At 38.2% G+C, this 16,325-nt stretch overlaps 1 protein-coding gene across 2 annotated transcripts in view; it reads left to right on the top strand.

Moving 5' to 3' along the window:
• The window catches only part of NF1 (neurofibromin 1), a 307,052-nt gene that overhangs the window by 279,264 nt on the left and 11,463 nt on the right, over positions 1-16,325 (top strand). For both annotated transcript variants that reach the window (XM_006874227.1, XM_006874228.1), the window contains 7 exons: positions 2,411-2,568; positions 6,725-6,847; positions 7,259-7,389; positions 7,599-7,699; positions 9,004-9,146; positions 9,504-9,550; positions 10,807-11,023. In XM_006874227.1, the coding sequence (XP_006874289.1) occupies positions 2,411-2,568; positions 6,725-6,847; positions 7,259-7,389; positions 7,599-7,699; positions 9,004-9,146; positions 9,504-9,550; positions 10,807-11,023 (920 nt within the window). The remainder of the gene's footprint in view (positions 1-2,410; positions 2,569-6,724; positions 6,848-7,258; positions 7,390-7,598; positions 7,700-9,003; positions 9,147-9,503; positions 9,551-10,806; positions 11,024-16,325) is intronic.

Genomic DNA, 16,325 nt, shown 5'->3' on the forward strand with positions numbered 1-16,325 from the left:
ACTTCATGTTGCCCGTATCAACCATCAACACTCATGGAAGCAGCAGTCAAGAAATCAAACAAATTTCACTATCATATTTGAGGGATAGCTTTGCTGGGTATATGATTCTTGGTTGGCAATATTTTTCTTTCAGAATTTTGTATCTATTATTCCATTGCCTTTTTGCCTACATGGTTTCTGCTGAGAAATCAGAACTTAGTCTTATTGGTTCTCCTTTATAGGTAACCTTTCGCTTTTTCCCAAGCTGCTCTCAAGATTCTTTCTTTTTCTTTGATTTTGGAACGTGTGATTATGATATGTCTTGGTAAGTTTCTTTTCGGATCTATCCTGTTTGGGGTTTGTTCAGCCTTTTGAATGCTTATCTTCTTGTCTTTCATGTTAGGTAACTTTTCTTCCAACAACTCTTCAACAATTTTCTCTGTACTTGTCTCTTCCTGTTCTGTAATTCTGATCACCCATTGGTAATTGTTCTTCATGAGGTCCCACGTAACTTTAAGGCTGTCTTCAGATTTTTACTTTCTCTTCTCTGGTTGTTCTTCTAGCAGAGTATTGAGAGATTTCTTTTCAAGCTCAGTAATTTGGACTTCCATTGCTTCACATTTACTCTTTTATTTTTCAGAACATTGTCCATTTCTGAGATCGTATTGTTAATCTTGATTTCTAATTGCAAGTTTTGTGTTGTTTCAAATTTTGCTTTGATTTTTGTCTGTTTGTTCTTGTAGCGTTTTCTTGAATTCTTCTAAAGCTTTTATTGTGTTCTCCTTGCTTTGCTCTATCTTTCTATCCGTCCTTTGAAGTTATCTGGATGATCATTCTTTTGAATTATTTTTCAGTTAGTTCTACTACCTTTTCTTTCTCAGAAACATCTTCTGGCTCTGCATCTTGGTTGTTTGTTTGAGCCATTCTCTCTTGTTTCTTTGTGTGAACTAAAGTTGTCTGTTGTCTCTGGCGCATTGTGAGGTTGTCATATGTGTAAAAACAAGCAGTGCAGTTGTTGGACCTGGAGGGTAGAAATCTCTGGGGGAGCTTCTGCAATTCAAGGAGCTCTCACAGGTGGTTGTGTAAGGGTGTGACTGAAAAGTTCCTGGCTCCAGATGGAATTGCTATTGGCCTCAGTGTTATCTATGCTCAGGGCATTCAATCCAGAAGTAGTTCATGGTGGCCTTTGACGGAGCTCGTTTTGGTGTATTAGGACTACAGAGAAGGTAGGCGCAGTGTGACTAGTTAAATGCTGATCTCTACAACAGAAGGGTGCTCTACAGCTTTTATAGGTCTAGAACTGAGGCCACCTGAATGCAGACATCAAAGCAGCACACCAAAGCATTGCAGCTACCCCACTGCCACCACTTCACACTGGTGTAGCTCTGAACTCCCAGAGAGCAGGGTCTGCACTGGGGGTGAATGAGAGTGGGAGTTGGCCACACTTCTGGTCACTAGAGGAGCATGGGGAAAAAGAAGAAATCGCAATTTTTCTGTATCTGCTCTGCCAGGCTTCCTTTCACTGCCAGTGCTGCTCACAAGGTGGTTGAGTTGCATTTATCCAGACTTTCACCTGTCTCCCTCTCTCTCTGTCTCTGCTTGGCCTCTCCTCCAGGAAGCACTCCATCCACCTTTCTTCTGGAGCTCAGGCTGCCAGAATTTTCATCTGTGTATATTTTCTTTCATGTCTTTGTTGTAGCGAGTCCATGTCATGCATCTGCCTAGTCCACCATCTTGCTGGATATCCTAATATCCTTAATTTTTAAACCAAAAATAACATTGCCTATTTACATTTGATTCAGAGTCCTGGTGTGGTACTGTAGGATAACCACTGGGCTGCAAGGTTGGTTTGAGCTGTAGAGTCAGCAGTTCAAACTCACCAGCCACTCCTTGGAAACCCCTATACGGAGTTGCTCTATGAGTCACAAATGACTGGATGGCACTTAACAATAACAATAATAGTTGATATACCTAGATTAAAAATGAATGTAACCATTCAAGATAAAAAGAGTAACATTTTCCTAGGGACAAGGTTTCATTGGGTTGGGAAGGAGGGTGGAATGGAAATAGGAACCACAGGGAGGAAGCAGGATGACTGTTGTTACAGAGAAGGGGACCACAGTCATTGAGATGAAATAAATTATATGATATGTTGAATGTAAAACTGATGACCTGCTCTGTAAACCTTCACTCAATTCACAATAAAGTTTAAAATACATTGTATTCAGCATTCAGTTAGTTCCTACTATATGCAAGAACACATGGCATGACTGTTGATTCTTTCTAGTGCTACATTAAGAGATAAAGCACCTTAAAATACTGTTTCAAAGTTGATTGTTGTCATTAGGGAAATGGTACTACTCAGAAAACACAAACTGATTATATTTGTTATTATGCTAATTAATTCTTCTTGTTTGTTTAAATCTCTCAGGACACTAAAGGAGAATCAGCCCTGGTCCTCTCCCAAAGGTTCTGAAGGGTACCTTGCAGCCACCTATCCAACTGCTGGCCAGACCAGCCCCCGAGCTCGGAAATCCATGAGCTTGGATATGGGGCAACCGTCCCAGGCTAACACTAAGAAGTTACTTGGTTAGTTTCTTAAATTATGTACAATTTTTCTTTTTAATTGAAAAAACCTTCTTTTCAATCTTGAAAAATTATTTGAAGCTCTTCATTATTATCAGATTGTTCTGTTTAGATTTGGCAAAGTTTTTGATACAAGTTTTAAAAGAGTTTAATATATGAGTTAAGCCAATGAGAATGGGATCTCGAACCCATCTTTTCCTGATTCATAAATTAACGCACTGTGACTCTCCTTATTTTGTGCTGCCTCGGCCAGCCAGTAGGGAAGTGGGTGTGAGAGAGACTTTAGATGCCTATAGAAAAGGAAAGTCTTGGTGTTCACAGATGCAAGGCTTTGAATGATGTGTTTCCCTAAGTTGTCATCTGAAAACAATCCAATACAGTGTGAAGCTGTAAAAACACTTTCTCATCTTTTCTTTGAGAAAACAATGTGGTAAGATAATATTCATATTTTTTGATTACTCTAAGAATATAATAATTCTTGAAAATTACAGATGCTCACTTACATCAGCATTTGTCAATGAGAAACATACATAAAATGCTGTGGAAATTTTTTCCTTTTCAGAAAATAGCAAAGTAAATTAATGAAATCTTATGATTCCCCCCCCCCCCCTCCACAAAGGAAATGCAGAGTGCTCTTATACCCCTTTGGCTGATGTTTTCATTGTTACTGAATAATCTGTTGAGATCACTATTTCAGTGGCCGACATGAGGGACTCAGTGAATCTCAGTTTTCTTTGTAAGCGTATTTGTGTATCTTTAGATATTGGGAAAACATTTGTGTTCACAAAGAACTCAGTGAACAATCACTGAATTGTGAAATAACTTTCCAGTAAACTCTGAAAGAAATAGGAACCACCATTGTTAATCATTCTTACTAGTCACATAGGTCTGTTACCTTTTGTTCAACTTTTCTTCTGTTAATACTGTTACCATAATCTTCTAGGAGTTTCCTGGTTACTTTGTGTTTGGTAATACTGGGTTGTCATGCCAAAGAAATTATAAATGGAAAACTAACCTCAGAGAACATCTAGTTTTAAATTCAACCCATGAGCTAGATGAAAAAGATAGGGTCTCTTCCCTAGAAGAACTCCTAGTCGAGTGGCTTACAATCAGCTGATTACAACAGCATCTCTGGGTGCCATTAAAGTAATATGTAGTCTGTAGTGTTCAGGAATAGGGGGTAACTAGGAATCTGGAGAAATCGGTAAATGCTGCAGAGAGGAGTTAACATTTGACCTAGATCTTGAAGATTCAACAATTGCTTACCAGGTAGACCCAGGATAAGCAAAAGCATTCAAGAGCAGGGAAACAGCACAAAAAAATAAAACATCAGGAAAAATTGTCGTGTGGTAAGATGTTAATTGTACTGAATTACAGGGAATGGGATAGAAAATGAGGCTAGGAAAGAATTGAAGCTAGATTGTGAAAGTCTTGGTGCCTTTTTAAGAAATTAACATTAACATGTATCCAACAGAGATCTTTAAGCAAGGGTGGAACATGACCAAATACTAATTTTAAGAAAAATTTTTTTAATGTTTTATTGTGAGTTATATGATAGTTTACATGAGAGAACCTCAGTTCCATATTCGTTCCATCGTATATCATTGCATTGCCATGGTTTCAATCCCCTCCATGCATCGCCTTCCGACCAAAGGGCATATCCTAGAAGCCCGTGCTCTACACTCCCCACTTCCCCCTTAGTCTTCGGCCCACAGTTCCTCTCCCTCTCTGGATCCAAAGTCCCCAGCCGCTTCATCCCACCATGTCATCATGTCTGTCTCCATCTCAGGCTTCCCCGGTTCTCTGGGTGGAGTCCCGTTCTCGGCTCTTATCCATTGGTGGTCCCAGAGACCTCCGCTCCTAGACTGGAGAAATACTCGCTTTCTTCCTTGCTATAAAATGTCTACCCTTGCATTTCCAACATTCACAATCCGTCTTAATAACCATTATTCACTACAGTATCGCACCTAACCCAACTGTATTTCATTTCATCAGCTCCACCTAGACTAACAAATTGGATAGTACTCACTGGTGATTCTGCCTTCCTCCATGCCTCCTAGCTCTAGGTTCCCTCTTGAAAGCTTGTAAGCCAATTACTTCTTGCCTTTGTAGTCCCTCCCTCCCCATTTGGGTATCCAGTGTCCAAGTTGCCCCTCTCTGTCTACTCTGTTTGTGGAGGGGGTGGGAATGTTTCTCGCTGTAAGGATTTGTTGCGTCTTTTGTGTCACTGCATTGGTATGCATAGGTTAAGTTCTTCAGCTTAGATCAGCTCAATTTTAAGAAATTTTTGACAAGAGGACCAATTAAGAGATTTGATACACAGTCTAGCCTGCCTGCCTCTTCCCCACACCCCTTAAAATGGTGTAAGACTGCAGTTGTAAACAAGAGCAATAGGAGAATGGTGGTGGTGATTATGTGCCATGGAGTCGGTTCCAAATTATAGCGACCCTGTACAAGGTTTCCGAGGCTATAAATCTTTATGGGAACAGAAAGCCTCATCTTTCTCCCGTGGAACAGCTGGTAGTTTAGAGAACAGAAATCAAGTTTGGAGTAAATTTCTGTAGTAGAATTGTCAAGACTTAGTAGTAGTTCCTGACTGATTGGGCAGGAAGGGAGGGAGAAGGCTTGGAAAGATGTCAGATGTTTCTAGCTTCAAAGACTTGCAGGGTCATGATTTCATTCATAGAGATTAAGACCAAAAAAAGAAATGTTTGTAGTACAAGATAAATTTAGGTGAATTGATAGACTATCTATTAAACCCCTTCAGGATATGTCAGAATATATATCCAGAGGATAAATGGAAAGATGCATATGTAATTCAAGAAGAGAAATGTAAACAAATGACATGTTTCAGATCACTAGCTCACTGATAGTTAAAACTGTTGGCATGGAAAGGGAGATCCCACAGGAAAAATATGTAGAGTTAACTAAAAAGGAAAAATGAGAATGGTAGGAAAATTAAATGGAGAAGTGTGGTCTCCTGATCTCACAGGTTATGGAAAGCACTGACTGGTTAGAAAACCTGAGTTTTTAGTCCGATCATTAACTGAGTCCCTGGCTGTGTGACCTCAGGCTCTTTGTGACTTCCTCAGCTTACTTGTGTGTGAAATGAGGAGGTTGTTGGACTAGATCATTTGAAACTGTTAAAAGTACTATTATATCCTTCTAGCTGTACCAAGAAGTTACTACCCTTGAATGTAAAGAAAAGTAGTTAGTAACATACATTTTAAATAATCTGGTTCCATTTCTTTTACCTTAAATAAGAAGAAAGTGTTCAAAATTACACTTAGCACGTGATTAGAGAAACCCCAAGCTGAGAGGACAGCATTACTTGCTGTTTTTGAAACATCTCCTAATGTATCTACTCTTTAGTACTTAGAGTCATGCAAATCTGTTTCTAAAGATTGAAAATGAAAATAAAACATTGGTTTTACCTGTTTGGAAAAGTATGCATATATTAATGACTAATTCATAACACGAGCAGATATTTTTATAATTGAAAATGCTGTTCATATATAATTGGTGCTGCTGGTGTGGTGCTGTAGGATAAGCACTAGACTGCTTACCTCAAGGTTGGCAGTTCAAACCCACCAGCCACTCCTTGGAAATCCTATACAGCGTTGCTATGAGTCAGAATCAACTCGCCAGCACTTAAACAACAGCAGCAACTGAGCAGTGTAAGGAGTCCTGGAGGCATAGTGGATTACATTTAGATTGCTAACTAGAAGGTCAGTAGTTCAAATCTACCAGCCTCACTCCACAGGAAAAGGTTTTCTGCCATTATAAAGGTTTACAGCCTTGGAAACCCTACGTAGAGTCGCTGCTGTTGAATAAGATTCTACTCGATGGCAGGGGGTGGGTGGGATTGATCCCTCTATTTATTACCAAGAATGTTTGTTGTGGAGTTTGGCTTATCTCCAGTTTAGTGAATGTAATCACAGTTTAACATGTACCAATAAAAGGTACATTTTATCTTGAAGTGACAGGCTGTATGGCCAAAATACTTTGAGAAGGTGGAGAATAAAGAAAATATGTTTGACTTTCTTTGGATCCTTTAAGTGACAGCTTAAACACTTTATGTCCAAAATTTTCTTTGAAAATATTCTTAGTCATAGACACTGGTTAGTTAATGTTCATATTCTGTTACTTTTATTATTAGGGACAAGGAAAAGTTTTGATCACTTGATATCAGATACAAAGGCTCCTAAAAGGCAAGAGATGGAATCGGGGATCACAACACCCCCCAAAATGAGGAGAGTAGCAGAAACTGATTATGAAATGGGTGAGTGAGAAACAAAATTAATTATTGATCTAGACCATTGAAAATACGAGTAAGGGTGTGGTATTTCATTAAAACCATATTTACTATTCAAACATTTTTTAACTTTCGGGTGAGATATAGGAACATTTGTTCTCTTCTGAAAGATAAGTTATACAGTCCTTAAAATGACAGTTAGTCTGAAACTTGTGTAAAAATTGATTGTAAGTTTATGTTACACAGCAGTGTAAACAACTAGCTAAAACTTTTATCTAAGTGAATGGTATGCCTTAATGATTTTTATGTTCATATTTGCAATGTCTGCTAAAGAACTCCTGAATTTTCTAGTTAATAGCGAAATATGATAGGGGAAGTGGTATCCAATTTGTGTATTTAATTAGGACAGTTGATTGTTTTATCCATCTCTTATCACAGAAACTCAAAGGATTTCCTCATCTCAGCAACATCCACACTTACGTAAAGTCTCAGTGTCTGAGTCAAATGTTCTCTTGGATGAAGAAGTCCTCACTGATCCGAAAATCCAAGCCCTTCTTCTCACTGTACTAGTAAGATTTTTTGCTTTTACGAGAGTTTTTTTTACTTCTATAAGTTTTTGGGTTTTTTAAATTTACTCTTTGTTGTTGTTGTTAAGTGCCATCTAGGAAGCCCTTAAATATGAAAACCATAAAAACTGACATCTTCTGCTTCTCACCAACAATTCAGCCACAGAGTAAAAATGTTGTTTTGTTTTTCTTTCTTTTTTGTGTCCTGACAGGCCACACTGGTAAAATATACCACAGATGAGTTCGATCAGCGAATTCTTTATGAATACTTAGCAGAAGCCAGTGTTGTGTTCCCAAAAGTTTTTCCTGTTGTGTAAGTATCTCGTTTTACTTTTTAATTAACTTTTGCACCTGTCTTGAAGTCAAAGTCTTAAAAAGGCTTAGGGAAAATATTACCCAGTAATATTCACTGGTTGTGGAGAGAGAATAACAAAAGATACTGTTGTGATAGTGACTTCAGCTTACAGGTGGTATGTTTAGTGGTGGCTACATTAGAAGAAACAATTTTCTCTTGTTAATTTTCTTGAGTGTTTAATCTTGGTAAGCATGGTTCATTCCCTTAACAAAAGAGCAAGCCATTATGCTGCTGTGTTTAAGTCAGCATATCTGTTTTGGTTTCCTTTTCAGTAAGACTTTTGTGTTTATCCATAGCTGAGTGAAAACAAAAGTGATCTATTTAGGAGGTAAACTTCATTTTTTCTTAAACCTCAAAGTGTCAAAGTGTTGTTCAAATCTAAATAACCCAAAGAAACTTGGGGAAATTCACTGTCCAATCTAGGCCTTCTGTGTAGCACCAATATTTCCTAATTTTTGGTTTATCTTACTTTAAAATGTATAATGTAATATACAGTTGTTGTTGTTAAAGTGCTGTCAAGTCAGTTCCAACTCATAGCAACCCTGTATAGGGTTTCCAAGGAGCCGCTGGTGGGTTTGAACCCGCTGACCTTGTGGTTTGCAGTCCAGTGCTGATACTTACAGTGCCACACCAGGAATCCTGTTACATAGTTGTTGTGATTGAGTGTAAAATTTCCTGATTTTTGGTAAACTGTACTGTGATTATGTAAGTTGTTGTTGTTGTGAAACACCTTTGAGTCCATTCCAACTCATAGTGACCCTGTATGGGGTTTCCAAGGGGCGGCTGGTGAGTTTAAACCGCCAACCTTGTGGTTCAAACCGACCATGTGGTCCAGTGCTGTATCCCACAGTGCCGCACCCTGCATAGGGTTTCCAAGGCTGCAAATCTTTACAGGAGCAGAAAGCCTCATCTTGCTCCCGTGGAACAGCTGGTAGTTTTGAACTGCCAACCTTAAGGTTAGCAGCCCAATTTGTAAGCACTGTGCTACTAGAGCTCCTTTCTCTCCTTAGCTGTGTTTTAAATTTTTGTTTCCCTGATGCCTAAAAAGGAAACAAAAGATAAGCCACAAAGGCAAATAGACACACACAGACACGCATATTTATTATAGAAATTTTAGAATATATACAAAAGCATCAGAAGGTAAAAAACACTCATCTCCCTTAATTTTTATCACCTTGTTCTGGGGAATATTATAATATGCTTTCCAGGATTTATATTTTCACTTACTTCAAAAATGTTTCTTGTTGACTTTTCTTTTTCAGGCACAACTTGTTGGACTCTAAGATCAATACCCTGTTGTCATTGTGCCAAGATCCAAATTTATTAAATCCAATCCATGGAATTGTGCAGAGTGTGGTATATCATGAAGAGTCCCCACCACAGTACCAAACGTCTTACTTGCAAAGTAAATAAGTGTACTGGGAGAGGATGGTTGATGGACTTACTAACATTTGTGCACTATTGTAGAATGCACTAAACTACAGAATTCTGTACAAGGCATAGGCTTGCTCATACTTCCTCTTCACAGGATTCTTTTAATTCTCTTTTCAGTAAGATAGATGATTAACAACTTCTTTTGGTTTATGGTTTGTTTGTTTTTAATTAAAATGTGATTTTATGCTGAGTCCTTTTTAAGTGGGTTTTAATCTACTTTGACCCTGTCCTAAGAAAATGGTTTCATTGTGTACATAGTTCAGCTAGACAGTTTATGTAATTTCTGTTAAGATTCAAAGATGTCATGATATAATTTGATTTGTTTTAGGTTTTGGTTTTAATGGCTTGTGGCGGTTTGCAGGACCTTTTTCAAAGGTAAGAACATAATATTTTTCTCTGTCACTACTGACAAAACAAGTTTCTGTCCACATAAATTTGCCTGCTTTAAGAACACACAATATGTTGACATCAGAATTATTCACAATGAACACATATGTGTTCTGCCACAAGATTCTTTCAAAAAGGAAGCATTTGAATAGGTTTAAAGTATACGTGTTTAATAGTTTTTACAAAAATATTTTGGTGTATGCTTGACTTTCCAGAAGGACTGATAAGCCTGTATAAAACTTCTCTGCCTTTAATCTTCATGTATATAATATCTGGATGCACATACCTTGTAAGAAAGAAGGAAGGAACATTACCTTTGGTTAAAATCTACTTCCTGAAAACATTTGCCCTCAGTCTTCATGTATGTGATGTCTCAGTGCACATAATTAACGTATTTTGTAAGAAGAAGAAGCACTACCTGTAGTTAAAATAACATTTTCCCTTCCAATATGTTGCATTTTATTGGTTCATCCCTGGGTATATCCTCAGCTACTCCTGTTTAGTTTGTTTGGCATTAGTTGATAATAGTGCTGTGCAAACATACACTTAATTATTTTCTTTGTATATTGCCTCTCTCCAAATTGATAGAGGTTCCTTGAAGGCAGGACTTTTATCCCACCCCATGCATGGCTCTTAGTGCAGCGTTCTAGATACAAGGGTGCCAAGTCAGTGTAAATTATCTAAGCCTTGTTCTAATTTTTAAGAATTGGGGAGTGAGTTTGTAATTTTGTTTAGTACACAAATGGCTGAATATATCTTGACATGCAAAGGCTGTCACTAAGAAAGTGGCCTGAAGTCATAAAAGTTGGTATGTCCCACAGGAGTTTTTGTCATTTGATTAGTGAGTAGCCTTCTGAGCCCTTCACAGTGTATATAGTTCGTTGAATCTGTAAGTGGCAGCTAGATTGATGATGCTCTGCTAATTTGCTCTGTTTTGGAAAATTGGCTAGACCACATTCCTGATGATTATATTGTTGCAGGATTAAATCTTGTCTTTGTCTGTGCTTGGGTTTCAGTAATTGCAGGTTCGTCTAGAAGTTTTAAATGTGAACAGAATAAATGCCCCAGTTGTAAATCCCATGGTAGTCTATAAATGTTATTCCACCCCCACCTTTTTTAGTGTTCAAAGGAAGAAAAATAGTAAATTAAGCCCCAGACAAAAATTGAATTAAATATTTTTGACTTCGAAGGGGATTTACAAAAAGAAGAATGGAGCTAAAATAATTTCCTATTTTCCATTACAGCAAACACAAATCCCAGACTATGCTGAGCTTATTGTTAAGTTTCTTGATGCCTTGATTGACACGTATTTGCCTGGAATTGATGAAGAAGCCAGTGAGGAGTCCCTCCTGACACCCACATCTCCTTATCCTCCTGCAGTGCAGAGCCAGCTTAGTATTACTGCTAACCTTAACCTTTCTAATTCCATGACCTCACTTGCAACTTCCCAGCATTCCCCAGGTCAGTAAATGTCATCTTTATCTGAATGTGAGCAATAATATTAATATACCAACATTAGGAATTCCCTTGTTATCACTTCATAGCAGATTTACTCCTTTTTGTCTGGAGGTTCACTTGACCTTCCTTCTTTACCTTGTTTCTGACTTGAATTGTGTTACTTCAGAAAGCCTTGTATTTTTAAACAAGTTAAGCATGAGGCAGTTAGATATTCAGCATGTTTCCATAGGGTTCCTAGGTTGGCAGGGTGCTAAAGTGGGCAGGAAGAGCAATCTAAGCTCCTTTACCCTGTCAGTGCACAGTAATACCTTTACTAGCTATACTAACGTTGTCCTAAGGGCTTCTGTTTCTCTGATACTACTTACTGCTTTCAAAAACAAAAAAAATACACTAAGTATAGTGGTACCCCTCTTTCCTGGTACCAGAAATAATTCAGCCATCCACAGATCAACCTAGGTGTAAATAAATCTAGGTGTAAATAAACAACCAAACCCTATTTCCCCCAAAGAAAAGGTTACCTTAAGGAAATAAAATAATTAAAGCCCCTAAGCATATTCCTTATTGTGGAATCACTATTTGATCCAAGTGGGAAAAATATAGCAATTCAACATGCAACTTAGAAAAGGGTACACTGAGAAATAATCACTAGAGTTGTTGTTGCAAAGTGCCATCAAGTCGGTTTTGAGACTCACAGTAACTCTGTATAGGGTTTCAGATGAATAGCTGGTGGGTTTGAATTGCCAACCTTGTGGTTCAAACCAATTTTGTAATCCAGTGTTTATCTTCCAGCACCACATCAGGACTCCAAATCTCTTGGGTGGGGTTAGCTTAAACAACAAAGTAGAAATGATAGACCTACAGATCTCTAGGCTTATTCAGTAGTATAGTTAATAGCTTCACACAACTTGGTTAACCCTGGGGTGGTGTTCCTTACAGGACTGAAGCAATGACAGGTGTCATGGTTACTGTGACGAGTGAAGGAAGACTGCTGTTAGAGTCATGGTTTCTGTTTAGAAAAAGGTTTCTAAAATAATTAAAAATAAAACGTTTTGTGTTTAATGGTCCATTATCTGAAAATTTCACAAATGAAATGCCTCATTATATAAGAAGTTACTATGCATAGTTCTTTTTTGAGTATAGGCATGAATTTTCTTTTTAAAAAGTTAAAATGCTATATTACAACCATTTTGTGATGTTCAGGATCCGTAACTAGAATATCCAGTTCATAACTCCAGTTTGGTATGAACATTTAAATACATATGTTTTGAAGATTCTGAGGAATTTGGCAAATACCCAAAAGTTATTTTAAGCCATTATGTCAAGTAGTTATAGTCAGGTATTAAACTGTGGTGGTGGTGGTGGTGGTGGTGGTGGTTATGTGCCGTGGAGTCGGTTCCAACTCATAGTGATCCTGTACAGGGTTTCCGAGGCTGTAAATCTTTACAGGAGCAGAAATTCTCATCTTTCTCCCGCGGAACAGCTGGTAGTTTCCAACTGCTGATCTTGAGGTTTGCAGCCCAATTCGTAACCACTGTGCTACCAGACTGTAGCCAGTACCAAAGCTTTGGTGAGCAGAAGAAACAAATCACTTAATTTGTCGTTTATTTATCAGTCACCGTACTATATTACTAAATCAGGTAATCCTTTTCTTCCTCCAAGAAGTTTGGCCAAGGTTTCCGCCATATAACCATGTCAGGAGCCCTGGTCGTGCAGTGGTTAAGTGCTCAGTTGCTAACCAAAAGGTCATCAGTTTGAATCCACCAGCAGCTCCCCAGGAGACAGACAGGGCAATCTCCTTCTGTAACGATTACAGCCCTGAAAACCCTATGCAACAGTTCTACTCTGTCTTGTAGGGTCTCTGTGTGTCAGAATTGACGAGATAGAACCCTGTTTATTTGCCTGCTATCATTTATTCTGTCGGTCAGTGGTTCTCCTCTTGTGGTCCCTGGTCCAGCAGCATCACTGTCACCTGAGAGCCTGTTAGAAATGCACATGTGCACAAAAAATTCCTAAGGTTGGCGCCTAGTCAGCAATCAATCTGTACTTTTAAGACATCCTAGGTGATTCTTAGCACACTGAAGTTTGAAAACCATGCCACTAGCCTATGCCTGTGATCTTGCTGCATTATCAGTATTTGAAGTAGAGAAAGACTTAAAATGCATGTTCTCCCAGAGTATTGTAGTCACTAGATGCTTTATCTTTATAAAACCTGAGCATTTTGCAGCCACAAGGAACCTTAGATGTGATTTAGGTATAGGCTCACAGCTTTGTGGACAATGAGAAGATGGAGGTTTAAAGAGTTAAATAAATGATTGCTCGTCACATAGTTTCCGATTACCCAAAAGCCAAGTAAGCACAGGCTTATTTGTGCTTCCTTACTAATCTGTAGTGAGTAGTTTCAGATGTTTTCATCACATCACAGATTCTGCTTCTAGATATGGCTGCCATCTGCCTCTCTCCCAACCTCTCAGCACCTTCCTACAAAATCAAAGCCTCTTTTCACATTTATTCTTGAAAGGGATGAAGTTAAGTATCTAGTAAGCAAGGTAAGCATGGATGTACTTTTGCTTACTTTCCCCTGTAGTGAACATGTTTTATGGTGAAAAAACAAACTAGTTACAGATTAGCAAGTAAACCACAAGTAAGCCTGTGCTTATCATATTTACCGGATACCACCCCCTAGTCACACAGCTCTTACCAAGAATCAAACAAAGCCCATCCTCTTTCTACTACATTCATTGCTTTCCATATTTCTTTGACTGTCTGTCTCATTAGTTTCAATCTGCTTTGCCTAATGCCATCAGTCCTTTTCCTCTATTGTTAGTTGTCAGAGTGGCTGTTTTATAATGATCAAACGGTAAAGTTTATCAAATTAGAAAATTAGTAGATTCTGTCTATATTGGTCTTCCTGTTTCTAAAGTTTGGTTCATTTTGACCAAACTTTTGCTTATTAGGCTGCTAAAGTAATGCTAAACTTGTTAAAATAATTAGTTTTATATTAATTGGTAAGGGTAGTGTAGCCGATCTGTGCCCACTGATGAACATTAGCTTTGGAAAAAGTCTTAACTCTGACCGCCCCCCTCATATTTAAAATTATATATGAAAACCAGAGACTAGCATATGGTTACAGTTTTAAACCACTGGTGTCAACCTCAGTTGTATTCTAAAAATGGTTGCTTGAGTAGACAACTACTACGTATTGAAAACCTCTGACTAGTGTCAAAAGAAATTAGAGCTTTAAAATTAATAGAATTAATTAAACAGACTCACTGTGTTAGATTTTTCCTATTTCCAAAGTGTGTGTCCTTTGGTTTGCTTAGATTATTTTACTACATTATTTTTGTAGAAAGGGCTTATGTTTTCACTAGTAACTTCTCTCTCCCACAAAATCCATTTGTTGTCTCAAAGTTGTGAGTTTATTTCCGTGAATGGATTCTGATTCATCTGTATGGTTTTGTTTTTATCATTTGCTCTTATGGAATATCTCTAATGGTATGAGTTGATATTCTTTGTAATTAGGAGTAGTACAACTTCATATCTTTATCCAAGGACTAAAGGGAGTAATGAATCTTATCCAAAATTCTAACTCAGTCCAGCACTTCATCTTTGCTCTTTAGCTGTATGAGGAACCCTGGCAGCACAAAGGCTAAGCACTGAGCTATTAAATGTTGGCCCAGTGGCTCTGAGAGTAAAAAAGGCCTGGTGATTTGCTCCCATTAAGATTGCATCCTAGAAAACCCTGAGGCAGTTACCCAACAATAACATTAGCAGTATTTGTTGTTGTTGTTAGGTGCCTTCAAAGCTACACAGCAGAATGAAACGCTGCCCTGTACTGTGCCAGCCTCACAATCGTTGGTACATTTGAGCCTGTCACTGCTGCCACTGTACCAGTACATCTCGTTGGGGGTCTTCTTTTTCTTCAGTCTTCTCCTTTACCAAACTTGATATCCTTCTTCAGGGACGGATCCCTCCAAAGTATGAGAGATGAAGTCTGCCCATCTAGCTTCCAGGGAGCATTCTGGCTTTGTTTGCTTGTTCTTTTGGCAGTCCATGGTACTTTTAATACTCTCCTCCAGCACCATAGCTCAGCTGCATGAGTTCTTCTATGGTCTTCCTTATTCACTGTCCAACTTTCACATGTATATGAGGTTATTAATACCATGTCTTGGATCAGGCACACCTTAGTACTCAAATTGCATCTTTGCTCTTTAACTTTAAAGAGATCTTGTGCAGCAGATATGCCTAATGCAGTATGCTGTTTGATTTCTTGACTGCTATTTCCATGAGTGTTTACGGTTGATCCGAGCAAAATTAAGTCTTTGACAACTTCAATCTTTGCTCTCTTTATCTTGATGTCGTTTATTGGTCAAGTGGTAATTTTTTTTTTTTTTCTTTACATTGAAGTGCAACCCTTACCAAAGGCTGTGGTTTTTTATCTTCATCAGTAAGTATTTTAAGTCTTCTTTGCTTGTAGCAAGTAAGGTTGTATCATCAGCATTATCACAGGTTATTAAGGAGTCCTCACCTAATTCTGATGCCACATTTTTCTTCATGTAATCCAGCTTCTCAGATTATTAGCTCAGAATACAGACTGAATAAATGTGGTGAAAGAATACAACCCTAGCACACACCTTTGCTCATTTTAAACCAGTCAGTATTCCCTTTTTCTGTTCGAACAAACTGCCTCTTAAGTCTGTGTCTATGTACAGGTTCCTCATGAGCATAAGTGTTCCAGAATATTCATGCTCCACAATGCCATCCATAGCTTGTCTTGATCCATACAGTCAAAAGCCTTTCCGTAGCAATAAAGCACAGGTAAACCTCTTTCTGGTATTCTCTGCTTTCATCCAAAATCCATCTGACATCAGTAATGATATCCTTTGTTCCGTGTTCTCTTCTGAATCTGGCTTGAACCTCTAGAAGTTCGCAGTCAGTGTATGGTTGCAGCTGTTTTTGAATTATCTTTAGCAAAATTTTGCTTTTGTGGGATTTTAATGATAATTGACTGATGATTTCCATATTCCATTGGAATATGGAATGGGCACAACTATGACTCTTTTCCAGTCAGTTGACCAGGTAGTTGTCTTGCAGATTTCTTGGCATAGATGGGTGAGTGCCTGTAGTGCTGCATCAGTTTGTTGGAAGATTTCCATTTGTATTCCACCCATTCCTGGAGCTTTAACTTTGCCAATTCCTTCATTGCACTTTGGATGCCTTCCTTCACTATCTTTGGCTCTTGATCATATGCTACCTCTTGAAATGTAGCAAATCTGTTCTTCAGATGATCTCTAAATTCAGGTGGGAT

The sequence above is a fragment of the Chrysochloris asiatica genome, unplaced genomic scaffold (genome assembly GCF_000296735.1).
Source record: "Chrysochloris asiatica unplaced genomic scaffold, ChrAsi1.0 scaffold00266, whole genome shotgun sequence".
Lineage (NCBI taxonomy): Eukaryota > Metazoa > Chordata > Mammalia > Afrosoricida > Chrysochloridae > Chrysochloris > Chrysochloris asiatica.